Source organism: Diabrotica virgifera, chromosome 1 (assembly GCF_917563875.1).
Source record: "Diabrotica virgifera virgifera chromosome 1, PGI_DIABVI_V3a".
NCBI classification, from domain to species: Eukaryota; Metazoa; Arthropoda; class Insecta; order Coleoptera; family Chrysomelidae; genus Diabrotica; species Diabrotica virgifera.
Window position 1 is genome coordinate 64327189 of NC_065443.1, and position 17858 is coordinate 64345046.

A 17858-nucleotide genomic window follows, 5' to 3' on the forward strand; every position below is an offset into this window, starting at 1 on the left:
TCAAAAATTATAAATCATACAGGATGCCGAGGAAATTAAGATGAGAGAATTTTAAATAATTCACCACCCATCTGCCCAGCGTGGTAAAAGTTCCAAGAAGAAAGATTCCTTAGTACTCAACAAAAGAGTAAATGGATTAAAATGTATAAACATTTTCAATTTCTTTGCAACACGAAAATGCAGCAGCTGCATAATGCTCTGGTTAAATCGGAGAGTACCTATAGGAAGAGTCTATACCGGTTTCGGAGATTTTTTCCTCCTCATCAGTAGTCCCATATCCTCTCAGTTATCCAAATCCTCAGTTAATCATTTTTTAGTTAAATTGTGGCTTATTTCCAATTTAGAATAGTTAATTTCTAATCTTATTCTTCTGAAATTTTGACACTGGCCATGTACAATGTAGGTACCTATTAATGTATTATGATAGTAGATTTTTCTTGCGATAGTAGTGCCATCGGGCGGAGAGGCTAAGTACTTATCGGACCTTCCACGCAGCAACACTTACCGTACCAAATTTTTGCCATATATATAATGTTGAATAATATAATAACGTATCGAACAAATTCGTCGTACTTCTATCAGAGTTTTCAAATATCACTGTTTTAACTAATCCAGGTTGGTAACTATTGCAACTGATATTCCATCGTTTAAGTTTCTTGGCAAATATGTCTGAGGTTATTGTGTTACAGAATTTGGAATTTGTGTAGTTGAAGAACCTCAGCTTGAATGTGTTGAATTTGAGACGACTTACACCCTTCCTGGTCATCGTATGGCAATAAGCCATAAATGATGTCGTGAAAACTATTCTAGCACCTTCAGACTTCCTCAAAAGTTCTAAAGAGAAAAAAATATGTTAATTCATGTTTCAATAAATTAATTGTAAACCTTGAAAATCAGGACAATAAACAACAAACTAGTTATCATACTACGCATAAAAAGAATACAAAGATACAAACAGGCTAAAAACGTCTACAGTTGAGTTCGCGAATCTTTACCCGTGCGTCATCATTTAAAGCATACGAAATAAGTCGATGATAAGTCGGAAATTAAAATTTACTAAACGCAACAGCAAGTGACAGTAAGTAACTTGCTGTTGCGTTTCGTAAATTTCAAATTCCGACTTATTATCGACTTATTTCGTATGCTTTAAATGATGACGCACGGGTAAAGATTCCCGGACTCAAATGTACACACGCTCTGATCAAACCACCTGGCTGTGGGGGCTGACAACGTTGGGTCAGACTGTTGGAGCGTGTGTAGGCCTGTCGCACGACTAAAATGAGTCATCCTGATAGTCAGGCTGACAGATTTAGTCGAGTGGTCTGGCTATTGCAACATCCTGACGATCAGGTTAGGCTATAAAATTTAATGATCTATTTATACACAAATGACGTACTAACTATGAGAATTTACTACTACATACTTGGATTTTAAAAAGTTACACTTTTTGTACTCCCAATAGGGAACTTGCATTAAATTTTAAATTCGAAAATATGTTATAAATCACAACAGAACATAATATATCAAAGAAAAAAAGTTGTTTTTGTCTTTCGTTTGGCCCCTAAATACGATTAAAATCGACAGAAAATTCAATTTATAGCAGCTAGCCCAAAAGGAGCCCTCATTGGCCGTGACGTCATATCATTATAATGATTGAGGTCCTCGCCATTAATTCTTTACGTTTGATATTCGTTTTCTTGTAATCATTTTATGGTGTGTATCTTTTCATCTTCTTTTTTTGTTTTAATGGCTTCCACGTCGTGGTGATACGCCAGCTCAATTTGGTGGTCACCACGAATACGTCTGGTTCTAAACCAACTCGCAGCCACTTACTTGTGTCAATGTCGATATATAAGAGGTTAAGTGAGTAAACACAACAATAGGTAATAATGGTGTATGGGTAAGGTAAAAAACATACACAAATAGGATGCAATACAAAAGGATCTGGAATGAGAAAAAACATTATTTCATTGAGCATTATGGGGCATTCAAAAAATATATGATTTAAGTTCCCTATTCGGCCACATTCACAGTAGGGGTCATCCGCCAAGTTCAGTCTGAAAATATGTTGATTTGTTATGCAATGACCAGTACGCATTCTTATAATAGTTGTAATGTGTCTCCTATCTTTATATGAAAAGTTTTGGAACCATACATTACTAGAGAAAATATTTTGTACTCTGTAATATTGATATGATTTTTGACTAATTAAAGTTTTCCAAGTGTTTTTGAATATATTTTTAATTTTATTTTTTATTATGGGTGATACATCCTGGGGATCTGGCTTCATACTCAAAGGAACATTAAGATCTCTCCCTATTTTGGTCAATGTGTCAGCTTGTAGGTTGCCCGGTATATTTGAGTGACCTGGTATCCAAGAGATGAGTATTTCAAATCCGTTCCTATTTGCTGATGAGATAAGATTTTTTGTTTGGAGGCACAAATAATCTGCTGAAGCACAAAATTTGCTGTTATTGATTTTAGAAATTGCACTAACAGAATCGAAGAAGATAATGACTTTATTGATATGTCTGTTAATGGACAATTTGACTGCTTGATATATGGCCATATTTTCTGCTTTGCATATACAGGGTGTAACGAAAATACAGGTCATAAATTAAATCACATATTCTAAGACCAAAAATAGTTCGAATGAACCTAATTTACCTTAATAAAAATATGCACATAAAAAAAGTTACAGCCCTTTGAAGTTACAAAATGAAAATCGATTTTTTCGAATATATCGAAAACTATTGGAGATTTTTTATTGAAAATGGACATGTGGCATTCTTATGGCAAGAAAATCTTAAAAAAAAATATAGTGAAATTTATGCACCCCATAAAAATTTTTTGGGGGTTTTGTTCCCTTAAACCCCCCCAAACTTTTGTGTACGTTACAATTAAATTATTATTGTGGTACCATTAGTTAAATTCAATATTTCTAAAACTTTTTTGCCCCTTAGTATTTTTTCGACAAGGCAGTTTTTATCGAGTTGCGGCTTCTTTTTTAATATGTTTACATAAAAATTTTATGGGGGTTTTGTTCCTTTAAACCCCCAAATGTTTGTGTATGTTCCAATTGACCTTTAACTGCGGTACCATTTGTTAAACAGTGTTTTTAAAACATTTTTGCCTCTTTGTATTTTTTCGAAAAGGCACTTTTTATCGAGATGTGACTTCTTTTTTAATATGGTTCAAAATATACCTAAAAAGGTAAATCATAAATAAATTTTCATATTATTACAAAGTCTCCATAATCGTACTTAGCCATATACAAATATGTGGTAGATTTGACAAAATATTCAAAATATCTCGATAAAAATTGACTTTTCGAAAAAGTACTAAGAGGCAAAAAAGTTTTTAAAATAGTGTTTTTAACTAATGGTACTACAATAATAATTAAATTGGAACGTACACAAAAGTTTGGGGGGGTTTAAAAGAACAAAACCCCCATAAAATTTTTATGGGGTGTCCAAACTTTACTATAATTTTTTCTTAAGATACTACTACCATAAGAATGCCACATGTGTATTTTCAATAAAAGATCTCTAATAGTTTTCGATATATTGGAAAAAATCGATTTTCATTTTGTAACTTCAAAGGGCTGTAACTTTTTTTATGTGCACATTTGTACTAAGGTAAGTTACGTTCAATCGAACTATTTTTGGTCCCAGAATCTGCGAATAAATTTATGACCTGTATTTTTGTTACACCCTGTATAAAGTTCATCGAGTAGTCTGGATGAAAATTTGTAATTGATACTGGGAATATAAATGCCAAAATCATTGATATATTTTTCAGTACATAATGCGAATTTTTCTCTAATCATATTAGGTTCATTCTTTGTTATTTTACAATTTAATGATTTTAGGGGATTGACTATTGTATCAAAATCCACCTCACAGCATGGAAAATTATTACCTTTATATATTTTGTTAAAATATGGGAAATGGTATTCTAGTATTGAAATTAAGTAAGGTAAGATAGGTTTGTTTATCAGTTTTTCCCGTTAAAAAGGGATAGAGTCAAAGGACGGTTTTTGATATTAATGATTTTGCTTAAAAAGTTAGTGGCTAATATTAGCCTCCTATGTTTTAAATCATACTGAGCGGATTCTGCTAGTAGGACCAAGTGGGGGGTAGAATTCATACAACCTAAGGAAATTCTTAAGCCTTAGAAAAATACTGTGTTAAGTTTAGTAACACATTTCTGAGATATAGGTCTAAATGAGAAGGAACCATAGTCTAAGTGAGATCTTATTAAAGCATTAAAGACTATTAGAAGAGTCCCAGGGTCTGCGCCCCACCATAGTCTGCAAATTGCTCGTAAAACGTTAATATTTTTCTTTGTTTTAACTAAGATATTGTCCACATGCTTGTCCCATTTAAGATGATTTTGAAAAATTATGCCCAGAAACTTCACCTGTTCTTTTATCGGAATGACTGTGTCACTAAGTTTAATTTCTGGGACAATAACTTTGCGCTTTCTCTTTGTGAACCAAACGGCTTCACACTTGTCCACAGAGAGGGATAGGTCATGTTCTAACAACCATTCATGGACCCTGTTCAATGCTGAATTAACTTTATTTGCCATTTGTTGCGTTACTGATCCCTTCACATATAAAACCAAGTCGTCAGCATAACCATCAATATGTATATCTTCAGGGAGAAGGAAAAATAAGTCTACGATGTATTGTATATATTGAATAGGATTGTGCTGAAAGGAGAAACTTGGGGTAAACCTTTGGTTGCTAAATACGGGCCCAAAAAGTCACCATTATTGGATCTAGTATATAAAAGTCTTCTTTTCAAGATTTTAAAAATAATATTTATAATAGGAGGGGGGACATTTAAATTTTGTAATTTATTGTACAGTTTATACAGGGTTAAGCAAATAAAGGGCCTATTAGAAATATCTCGAGAACTAAAGGCAACAGAATCATGAAAATTGGAATAAAGGGGTTTTGAAGGATGATCTATTAAATGAAAATATTTTCATCTCTTTGCAACTTCCGGTTATACCGGAAGTTGCTTATAACTTCGTTTTTTTTAATGGGACACCCTGTATATTTTTACATTTTTGGATTCTCTTCGATGTCTTCTTTCTTAAAATATGAGGTTTTGTAATATTATACAGGGTATTTTAATAGATAATTACGTTTTTTTATTAATTTCTTAGCAAAATTAACACCCTGTAGAATTGTAGTAGTTTGACATCTAAAACTCTACTTACGTTTAAATGATTTTTAACATACTCTACTATTGTTAAGAATCATTATTAGAGCTAAATTTTTAATTTTAGTATACAGGGTTGGTCGAAACTCGGAATGAGTATTTTCTGAGTTTTCTTAAATGGAACACCCTGTATTTTAGTATTGTAATGAAATGATATTTTATGGTACTTTTTTATTTCTTAAGCATTCCCTATACCTAACTGCTTTAATTTGTGCTTAATTGTTAATCGCACCAACAATCTTAACTAAATAGGTATTTCGATAGCTAAACCATTACTGGTAATTTTAAGGACCAGTCTGGATTAATATGTATTTATTTCTGAAAAATTATTTGGGATTGAGTATTTTCACGGCCAACCTAATAAAATTTTACGTATTTTTATTGCAATTAATGTTTCGCTTGAATCACCAATAACTCACAAATTAAAGCAGTTAGGTATAGGGAATGCTTAAGAAATAAAAAAGTACTATAAAATATGATTTCACTACAATACAAAAATACAGGGTGTTCCATTTAAGAAAACTCAGAAAATACTCATCCCGAGTTTCGACCAACCCTGTATACTAAAATTAAAAATTTAGCTATACTAATGATTCTTACCAATAGTAGAGTATATTAAAAATCATTTGAACGTAAGTAGAGTTTTAGATGTCAAACTACTACAATTCTACAGGGTGTGAATGTTGCTACGAAATTAATAAAAAAACGTAATTATCTTTTAAAATACCCTGTATAATATTACAAAACCTTATATTTTAAGAAAGAAGACATCGAAGAGAATCCAAAAATGTAAAAATATACAGGGTGCCCCTTTAAAAAAAAACGAAGTTATAAGCAACTTCCGGTATAACCGGAAGTTGCAAAGAGATGAAAATATTTTCATTTAATAGATCATCCTTTAAAACCCCTTTATTACAATTTTCATGATTCTGATGCCTTTAGTTCTCGAGATATTTCTAATATTCCAGTTATCTGCCTCACCCTATATATGTTCACGTTATCATAAGCTGATTTGATATCAATGAAGACAGCAAGGATAGAATGGGCAGATTCAAAGGCTTCTAAAATGAAGGTATGAAGGAGGCTAAGTTGTTGGCAGTTCCTCTACCTTTTCTGAAACCAACCTGGGTATTTTTGAAAACGAGATTGTGTTCTGAAATCAAATCTAGTCTATTTTTTATGACGATTTTTAAAGTTTTTAGGATGCAAAAGGATAAGACAATTGGTCTAAAACTATTCGAAAGAAGTGGGTCCTTCAAGGGGTTTAGGATGTTAAGGACATTAAATTTTTTCCAATCAGTAGGTAAGGGTTCTCCTTTGAGACAGTCATTGTATATATTCAGGAGAATTTGTTTCGCTTTTAAAGGGAGGTGCTTTATCATTGAGTAAGAAATATCATCGATTCCTAGGGCAGAATTTCTTTTACTGAACAAAGCAGTGTCAATTTCTGAAATGGAGAATAGTTTATATTCCTGTTTTGAATGCTATTAATCAATTTTTTTTCATACGCGGGATCCAGACCTAAAACAGACATTAAACATTTAAAAGTAACTTCACATACATGACGACCTTGAGGATAAACTAAAATGTCCTTAATGTCTTTTCAACGTGGATGTTACCACTTAATTAAACGCCGTTTCTGATCGACTGGTAATCCAATAAATATTTTATTGGGGGTTTTAATGGTTGTGCGTTAATACAATTTTACTAAACACTTATAGTATTTACTTTTTCCAGCGTAAACACTATATTTTCCATAGTAAACACAAACATAATTCAATACTATCTCTTCAAAAACTGTATTAACCCGGGAATAGTCGCGCTCCCTTATGTCACGTAAGCAGTCCCGCGTTAGATTTAAAAGCTATAAATTCCATAAAAAATTAAACAAAAATACCTACTATAATAATCATCCTGGAGGCACTTAACTTACGAGTGGAAAGTTATGTTGCAAAAATCAAGTTATCACGAAAAAGGATAAAATGTTAGATTTTTTCTAATGGCGCGATTGCTCCCGGGTTAAACTCCAAAGTAAAAAAAATGGTATATAATTTTATATGAGACAAGAGAAATGTCAGTACCAAATATTATGATATGACGTCACAACAGTTCGCGCGGTTGTTCAATTGTTTGAAATCAGTTAAATGTACAGAAGGTTTTTAATTTTTACTTCTAATTTATTATGAGGTTTTGATGAGTGAAATTTTGAAAATCTTATTTTTAAACGAAACTAAAATCCTGACCTTCTAGACCTCAAAATAAGGCACTTGAGAATGCTTAAATCGCACATACTGTTAAGCGAACTGTGTCTGAGAGAAGCACTCCTGAGGAGAAATTAACAAAATAGAGCAAAACTGCTGCTGCCTCTTCCAAAGAGCTCAGCGGCAACTACAAAGCTGCTCTTACGGGGATAAAGACGACAATCATTTCCAAAGAATATCTGTATCAGAAAAAGACGTTGGGGGCAATAAAAGAAGCCCTAATTAAACTTGGTTCCTTGCGCACCTCGTTACGAAGGTAATCAGCTCATGGATGGATACTATGGGCTGACGAGAAGTCCTTTAAGATTACAAAGGACTTCTTGGAAGAAAAGACGGAGTGAAAGGTCATTAAGTCTGAAGAACTCCCAAAATCGATGCGTGTACTGATGTACCTTCCAGAGACTAAAAATGAGGATGATCTGAAGGTGCCACAGGCATGAATTGGAAATCAAAATCCTGAACTAAGGACCAGTCGTTGAGCGATTCTGAATATATGTGAGTCTCAGGATTGATAATGAGTCAGAGGCATAGCTCAAAGGGCTTCAATGGAAACCTTATTGCCTTCTTCAGCGAGCAAGTATTATCCCTTTGGAAGAGGGTAAAGCAAGACAGGCAGGGAATATTGGGAAACCAAAGCCTGCAACAATTACTTCCAAACCGCAGGAGGCCAAAGGGGAATCTATTCAGGTGGAAGAAATTAGAAGAGGGCCTGTATCTTGTATCTTCTGTAAGAACTTGTATCTTTTGTAGATCTGACCTTAAGCTGGTACCAGTTATGGAGCTCTGTTGGGGAGATATGACAGCTGCGAGAATGAAACTGAATTGCAATGTTTTGCAGTGTTATACGACGGAGAATCTCAACGGTTTTGTTATCTTTTCCTATGCGAATCTCATGACCTAGCTAGATATTTATAAGCCATCATATCGGAATCGTTTGTTTAGATATTCGAATGGCACATTAGGTGGTATTATCGGAATTCTCAGAATGAGAACTTCCCCAACCCTAAATTTTCGTTTCAATATCGCCTATATACGGTATATACGAATACACGCTCAAGTATTATATTGCGTACGAGTTTTCACACCACCAAATGCGTTCCTGTACATAGTTTTAGTTAGTTCAGATTTCTAATTCTGATGACAACCTATCCAACCTTTAGTTGGTAGGTACGTACTAAGCTCAAGAAATAGAACACTGAGGTATGGTTTAGCTATGATAACACTTTTTGCTTTTTGGCAATAATTTTGTCCTCAAGGCGCAAAAATGTATTTTAATTTCAAATAATTAATGGAAATTAGTTGTAACCAGAGAATCTGTTAAAACTGAAACAAACGCAAGTTTCATCATACAGATGAAAAACTGGTAAAAAATACTAGAAGTGAGAAGACAAATAGCAAACCTCGTCCTTACCCACAAGTAGATCTGTGAGTAGAACTGGGCTAAAATGGTTAATTTGCATTGTTTTAATTAACCCATCTTCTATTGAAGTAGCCATGCTATGAAAAATCTCAGCATTATTAATGAATTATTAAATTTCACTTCTTATATAATCTTATTTGTTTCTGAATGAAGGGATAGGGGAACAGAAATAAATAAAATAAATAAAATGATAATTATTATAGGCCAATTTATCGAGAACAACATTCATTATGAAAATCCAAGACAACTATTAAACATTGCTCTTACCCACAAGTAGATGAGTTAGCAGAAATGGGCTGAAATGGTTAACCTGCAGTGTTTCATTCAATCCGTCTTCTGTAGGAACGTCTGAACAGTGCAGAATCCCAGCGTTATTAATTAGTATATCTAATTTCGATTCCGACTCTTTTAACCTACTTGCAAGTTGACGTACTGATTTAAAGGAAGCCATGTCAACATGTTCTAGTCTAATATTCGGGTTATTAGTTTCACGTATAATTCGTTTTCGCAGCTCTTCATCCACTGTTCTGCTGGCTATGATAACCTTGCAGCCTCTAGCCGCCAGTTGAAGGGCTATGTCGTATCCTATGCCTACAAATAAAATAGAAGTAAAATTATTTTATCGACAAGCACACCTTATATTTTAACAAATACACATCTTCAAAAATCAATGTAATAGAAGACAAATAAAGTGAGCAAGACAATTGGACTGTGTTATTATGCATCCACTACAATGTAGAAAAAACAAAACAAGAATAGAGCAAAATAAGAACATGAAAGTTTTGAAGAAAAGCGTACAAAAAGGAAAAATAGAAATCAACAAACTAAGAAACAGAACTGGAAAAGAAACTACAAACAGAGATGAAATATTAACAATAGTCGAAGAGTTCTACACAGAGTTATACAAATCAAGAAAAAAGATGACAATACGCAACCTCCAATTACAGTAAAAACTGGGGTATTAAATCAAGGATCGGATTTAATGCCCGATATAACAAAATCAGAAATCAAAGAAGCTCTGAAGAAAATGAAAAATAATCGAACCCCAGGTGAAGATGGAATAGTATCAGAAGCACTAAAAATTGGAGGAAATATACTACTTGAAAAAAATTAAACTACTTTTCAATATCTGCCTTCACAACGCCAATATTCCAACAGACTGGAAGAACGCTACTATGATTCTATTACACAAAGCAGGAGACAAAGCCAATTTAGAGAATTACAGACCGATTAGCCTCCTCAGCCATTTATATAAGTTATTTACGCGAATAATAGTTAAGAGAATGGAAAGAAAGTTATTACTTATCAACCAAGAGAACAGGCAGGATTCCGAAAAAATTACGGAACAAATGACCATCTACAAAGTATAAAAACCCTGATAGAGGAAGTAGTGGAATACAATAAACCCCTTAGTTTTTATCGATTTTTATAAAGCCTTGAACTTAGCCTCAGTTGAACTTAGCAAAATATTACAGGCGCTTAAAGAATGCAGGCTAGATTATAGGTATACAAAATTATTACACAAAATATACTTACAGGCAACAACCACTGTCAAATTACATACTAACAGTAATCGCATAAAAATAGAACGGGGGGTTAGACAAGGAGACCCAATGTCACCTAAACTTTTTAATACGGTCTTAGAACATGCTTTCAAGAGTTTGGATTGGATGACAAAGGGAATAAAAATAGATGGAGAATACCTAAACAACTTACGTTTCGCCGATGATATAATCATAGTAGCTGAGGATCTAGGTATGGCAAGAGAGATGGTACAAGAACTCGTTGTGGCTACAGAAAATGTAGGTTTAAATACTAGTATAAACATCTCAAAAACAAAAATAAGGACAAATTTGGTACCCAACCAGAACATCAGTATTGGTGGGAAGGAAATAGAACTCGTAGATAGATATAAATATCTGGGACATGAAATTACGATTGGCAGGGATAACCAGACTCATGAGCTGAAGAGAAGAATCGGTCTTGGGTGGGCAGCATTTGGAAAACTGAGAGAAACTTTTAAAAGTGAGTTGCCCACATGCCTAAAGAGAAAGGTATTTGATCAGTGCGTTCTCCCAGTCTTGACGTACGGATCAGAAACACTTACCTTAACTAAAGCCTCGGCTACCAAACTAAGAGTCACGCAGAGAAGAATGGAGCGATCAATGTTAGGAATAACTCTGCGAGACAAAATCAGAAACGAAGAAATCAGGAGAAGAACAAACGTGACTGACGTCATCGAGAGGATAGCCAGGTTAAAGTGGAGATGAGCAGGACACATAGCCAGAATGACAAATGGGCGATGGACGAAGAGGTTATTGGAATGGAGGCCAAGAGAAGACAAGAGAAGCGTCGGTCGACCGCCTACAAGATGGACTGACGACTTAAAAAAGGTAAATAAAAACTGGATGAGAGCGGCGCAGGGTAGATGGGGTTGGAAACGAGGGGAGGAGGCCTATGTTCAGCAGTGGACTTTTGAGGCTGGATGATGATTATGCATCCTTAGATGCAGCATCAAATCCTAATAGCCCCAGTACACGTTGGCGGCTAGTTGGCCAATGGAGTTGGCCCAATAAGTTGTAGTGATGAGCAAAACAAGAACAAGACCAAGACCAGGCTAGTCTTGGTCTTGGTCTTGTCCTTGCAAGCTTGGTCTTGGTCTTGGTCTTGCAGCTAAAAGGCAGTCTTGGTCTTGGTCTTGGTCTTGCACTAGCCGGTCTTGTTCTTGGTCTTGCTACAAGAGTCTTGCTGGTCTTGCTTTTGGTAGTAATAATTTGAACCAAACAATTTCAAATAAAATATATATTGAAATAAATAAAAATGTGAAGAATGAAACTACCTATATTTTTTGCTTTCAAATTTTAAAAGAATGTAGAATGTAGTTTCAAACGGATACCAATTTTAACATTATACATTCACCTAATTATTTCATTAGTATGTTTCAAATATAAAGGTTTATTTTCAAATTTCAATTTTAATTTGAATTGAGACACAACCTGCTTTTTATACATTCAATAGCATATGATATAAAAGAAAAAAAAAGTGAAAAAAAAGTGAAAAAAAAAGAAAAAAAAAAAGAAAAAGTTATTAGTTACATTTTATTTTATTTGGAGGAAATACTCGCTTTATTTAATTATACATACTTATATACAAGGCAAAAGCAAAACTGTGTTTTTTAAGTGGAGAAAAAATTTAAAAAACCTTCAATTTTAACCAGATGTAAAATTCCTATTGAAATGATGTATCGAACGTGAACACTGATTTCTCATTAAAAAAAAATTATTTTCAGTTTAACGTTTAACCTATAAAGTTTGTACACATAACTTAGTAAACATTCTGCATATACAGGGTGGCTGTATAGTGTGACAAAGCTCGATATCTCGGAAACTGTTCATAATAGAGAATAACTGAAAACAGAAAAACTAAAGAAAATCATTTTCCGAAGAATCCAGTATCACTCAAAAAAATTTTAATATTTTTAGCTTTTAAGTTCCAATTAGAAACAAATATGGCTTTCACTCGAACACTGTAGTATTTAATTTTACGAGGGTCAAATTTAAGAACATAAGAAATTAAATTTTTTTAAGAAAACACAAAAATCAAATATTTTTTTCTTTATTTAATATAATTAACTTTTTTTGTAAACTAACTAAAACATAATTTTTAGTAAATACACACATATTTACCATACCTATTTCTAGACCTAATACTATAACATAATAACTAAACCTAATGGGGAGTTATAAACGCTTAATTCTGTAATTTGTTATCTTGCAGTTTTTTAATTTTATTTAAACTACATTGCTCTCGTACCACGAGTTATTCGCACTTTTTATTTTCACATATTTTTAATTGAATACCCATTATGACATTTAAAAATTTGAAAATATTCGGATGTGGCTAGTAAAAACTAGAATTTAAAACACACTGAAATGATTCGCATGCATTTCAAGTGCGGCACATACTATTTGTAGTACTGGCCCTTTCTGGGGAAAACCTAGATTCTTCCAAATAATTTTCAACTATGAAATCAGTAAAATTCTTTACGCGTTTGTCATCCGGGATTTTCACAAATAATTCAACTTCCAACTTTCGTTGATTGTAAAAATTAATCCAAAAAATAATTCGTCTAAGTTTTCAGTCTAATATCATATAAAGCAACATAATGCTACTCTACATCCCACCAGAACGAAAACAATGGGAACATTCTCTGGTTACACCTCCGAGGCTTCTACAATTTGCAAGCCATACGGATGTCGAGACTAAGGAAGATGAGGGAATTTTACAATATATAATTCACGTCCCATCTGCTCAGCGCGGTAAAGTTCCAACGAGAATAGTTCCCTTCGTACTCCAATTAGAGTAAACATGTAAATCAAAAATGAATAACCATTTTCAATGTCGTTGCAACACGAAACTACAGCCGCGCGATATTCTAGTCCAATCAGAGAGTGCCGCAAGCACCCCTACCGGTTTCGAAACTTATTAGTCTCTCATCAGGAGGCACATATGTTGCTCTCCCCGATCCAACCAAAACAAACCCCGGCGTGCAGTCACGGATCGCAACGGTGATGAGAGACTAATAAGTTTCGAAACCGGTAGGGGTTCTTGCGGCACTCTCTGATTGGACTAGAATATCGCGCGGCTGTAGTTTCGTGTTGCAACGACATTGAAAATGGTTATTCATTTTTGATTTACATGTTTACTCTGTTTGGAGTACAAAGGGAACTATTCTCGTTGGAACTTTACCGCGCTGAGCCGATGGGACGTGAATTATATATTGTAAAATTCCCTCATCTTCCTTAGTCTCGGCATCCGTATGGCTTGCAACTTGTAGAAGCCTCGGAGGTGTAACCAGAGAATGTTCCCATTGTTTTCGTTCTGGTGGGATGTAGAGTAGCATTATGTTGCTTTATATGCCATTAGACTGAAAACTTAGACTTTTGATAGCAGTTGCCGCTAGGACATCTATGCCATTTCGTTCGTTGCGATCCGTGACTGCACGCCGGGGTTTGTTTTGGTTGGATCGGGGAGAGCAACATATGTGCCTCCTGATGAGAGACTAATAAGTTTCGAAACCGGTAGGGGCGCTTGCGGCACTCTCTGATTGGACTAGAATATCGCGCGGCTGTAGTTTCGTGTTGCAACGACATTGAAAATGGTTATTTATTTTTCAAAAAATAATTTTAAAAATTTCCCAATTCGGAATTTTTGTCATTATATTCAGAAACTGAACCTAAGCTTTGGATTTTGCGATACCAAGCTTGACACATTACAATCGACAACCAGTTATTTTTTATTCAGGCCACAATGCTTTCACAGCATTGCGAATCCCCTTTTAAAATCTATTATGATATTTTTTGGTATTCATTTTAAATTTAACGACCTGTTACATAAAAACCGTTTTTAATGGCATTTTTTTAAATGGATTACCCTATCTATAATTACATTTTTTTGCCTTACAAGTCATTTCAATTGTCCTTGAACTGTCGCCGTTTGAAAACTTGCCTTCTGGACACTTCGAAGGTTGAGAAAATGCAAACCGTTTGACTTAATCAAAACGACTTAAAAATATAACCAAAATATTATGTATTTTAAAAATTCGATCTTGTTTAAGGTTTATTACAATGTCAGAAGATATTATTGAACTAAAAAAATAAAGTTAAATAATAAAAAAACCAATTTCGCAAAAAAGTGCAAGAGTCTTGCAGGTTGGTCTTGGTCTTGCGTAGTCTTGCAGGGTTCGGTCCTGGTCTTGGTCTTGGTCTGGAATACCTGGTCTTGGTCTTGGTCTTGAATACCTGGTCTTGGTCTTGGTCTTGCAAACCAAAGGCGGTCTTGGTCTTGGTCTTGGTCTTGGTCTTGCTGCAAGACCAAGACCAAGACCTGTCTCGCTCATCACTAATAAGTTGGGCCAAGTAAGAACAGTGATTACAGGTTGGTGGAGTTCCTAGTCTGCATTAGCTTTTCATAGTGGGTGTACTCTGATTATGAATGTGTAGACTGTTTATATAAAATATTAAAACAGTACGTGAGAAAACAAATAACTCAACCACCAACGTGTGAATCACCAATCGTCATTAAATACTGTTTGGCAGATCACGTAAAAAACCTTTGATATGTACACGAAAAACCGACAATATTCGGTTTGTAGACCAACGCTGGTCGTCAATTCTAAATATCCGTCAAGTGGTCCTGTACATATTGACCAAACGCATTGGCCCAACTAGTTGGCCCAACGTATACTGGGGCTATAATATTTACGAGAACTAAGTTAAAGTTTATTGTATTCTCATTGATTAAGGACACCACTTTTGGTACATTTAATAAAGTATTTTTTAAGTCAGTTGGAATACCCAAACAAGAATATATCAGGACTAAGTTTTCACTCTAATGGCATATAAAACAACATAATGCTATTCTACACCCACCAGAATGAAAACAATGGGAACCTTCGTTACCTTCGAACCTGGTTACACCTCCGAGGCTTCTACAATTTGCAAGCCATACGGATGCTGAGATTAAGGAAGATGAGGGAATTCTACAATTTACAACTCACGTCCCATCTGCTCAGCGCGGTAAAGTTTCAACGAGAATGGTTCCCTTCATACTCCACACAGAGTAAATGTAAATTAAAAATGAATAACCATTTTCAATTTCGTTGCAAAACGAAAACACAGCCGCACCATATTCTAGTCCAATCAGAGAGTGCTGCCAGCACCCCTACCGGTTTCGAAACTTATTAGTCTCTCATCAGGAGGCACATATGCTGCTCTCCCTGATCCAACCAAAATAAACCCCAGCGTGCAGTCCCGGATTGCAACGAACGAAATGGCATAAATGCCCTAGCGGCAACTGCTAGCAAAAAGACTAAGTTTTCACTCCTCTAATGGCATATAAAACAACATAATGCTATTCTACACCCCACCAGAATGAAAACAATGGGAACCTTCTCTTATTGGAACTCTTATGGGAACCCTTATGGGAACCTTCTCCAATTTGCAAGCCATACGGATGCTGAGACTAAGGAAGATGAGGGAATTCTACAATTTACAATTCACGTCCCATCTGCTCAGCGCGGTAAAGTTCTAACGAGCATGGTTCCCTTCATACTCCACACAGAGTAAATATAAATTAAAAATGAATAACCATTTTCAATTTCGTTGCAAAACGAAAACACAGCCGAACCATATTCTAGTCCAATCAGAGAGTGCCGCAAGCACCCCTACCGGTTTCGAAACTTATTAGTCTCTCATCAGGAGGCACATATGCTGCTCTCCCTGATCCAACCAAAACAAACCCCAGCGTGCAGTCCCGGATTGCAGCGAACGAAATGGCATAGATGCCCTAGCGGCAACTGCTAGCAAAAAGACTAAGTTTTCACTCTAATGGCATATAAAACAACATAATGCTATTCTACACCACACCAGAATGAAAACAATGGGAACCTTCTCTGGTTACACCTCCGAGGCTTCTACAATTTGCAAGCCGTACGGATGCTGACACAAACAAACGTCAAATCGCAATAGAAACGTAAAGCGAGAAATGTTTTTACCTTTGTTTTATTTGTCCCGTATCAACTCAAAATTGTAGGTGAATAAGGTATTTTTCCTTTATTCCGAGACGATGACCTTGCCAAATACCCAAGTATATGGAGGCCAATAAACCAAAGAAGAAGGAGACACACATAACCTAATAAAACTAGGTTAGGAAGAACGTCATACGTACAATTTATGACTGAAGTCAACTAGCTGTTTGGCTGCGTTGACATGGGTCAAGTGACTTGATCAACTCACTTTAAGTCAAGTGAATTGAACGCAAAAGTTAACATGTTTCATTAAACATGAAAAAATGTCAGTAAAAAAATGGCGCCAACAGAGATTCATCGAGGTATTTTAAATGCAGTTCTATGTACTGCTACTGAATTAAAAAAATATATTGTAAAACTGTGCGACGCAAAAGAAGATTCTGATGTAGAGAATGGATTAAACATAGAAGTGAACTAGTGGTAGCGGAGCCCAAGCGGGGATTTTTGCAGTTATTCGAGCGCGTCAAAAAATATATCTTTAGAAAAACTCGAAATCGTCATATTAAGATAAGGTAAGTTAAGAATACGCAAAACAGTGTATATTTTAAAAATCTGACGATTTGAGCGGGGCCTATGGAAATGGATGAGTCTCAAAGTTTCACAAGAAAAAAGCGAATATTTCGCGAAATGAATGACAGATCGAAACACTAAAAAATATGTGCTCAATATTTTTCAAAAATCTATCGAATGATACCAAACACGACTTCCCACGGAGAGGGGTGGGGTGTAAATTTAAAATTTTAAATACGAATCCCGCGATATTTCGCGAAATGAACAACAAATCGAAAAAATGAAAAATATACTTATTCAATATTTTTCAAAAATCTATCGATAGGCACCAAACAAGACCTCCACGGGGGTGGGGTGGGGGGTTACATTAAAATCTTAAATGGGAGCCCCCATTTTTTATTGAAGATTTGGATTCCTTACGTAAAAATAAGTAATTTTTATTCGAGACATTTTTCTAATTATGGATAGATGGCGCTATAATCTTAAAAAGCGATTGTTGGAAATGGAAAATTAAATTAAAAATGGAGAGTCCCCACTAAAATGGAGAACTTTACTTAACTTTTTTGAAGTTATTCTTCTTTAGGCGCGATTGAGAGTAAAATTTCATAAATCTGCGCGCATGCGCACACAGACAGTAATAGTTCGTTGCTATTCTTTCAAGATAGGTATGTATGTATCTGTATCAGCGCAAATAAGTCATTTAGTCATTAAAAGAATATATTAGTGTTTTTAGTAAATGTATTACCTATTTATTATAATTTTTGGATTTGTCTTTCTCTGTAGTAAGATAGTAAAATATTGTGTATGTAGGTATAACATTTTTATATGTCTATTTGTCACCGTGT

At 34.8% G+C, this 17858-nt stretch overlaps 1 protein-coding gene across 1 annotated transcript in view; it reads right to left on the reverse strand.

Moving 5' to 3' along the window:
- LOC126891095 (retinol dehydrogenase 12-like) overlaps positions 1–17858 on the reverse strand; it is a 58142-nt gene that overhangs the window by 20134 nt on the left and 20150 nt on the right. Inside the window, exons 2-3 of the mRNA XM_050660303.1 lie at positions 9183–9506; positions 506–834 (exon numbers count right to left, since the gene is read on the reverse strand). Coding sequence (XP_050516260.1) covers positions 506–834; positions 9183–9506 — 653 coding nt within the window. The remainder of the gene's footprint in view (positions 1–505; positions 835–9182; positions 9507–17858) is intronic.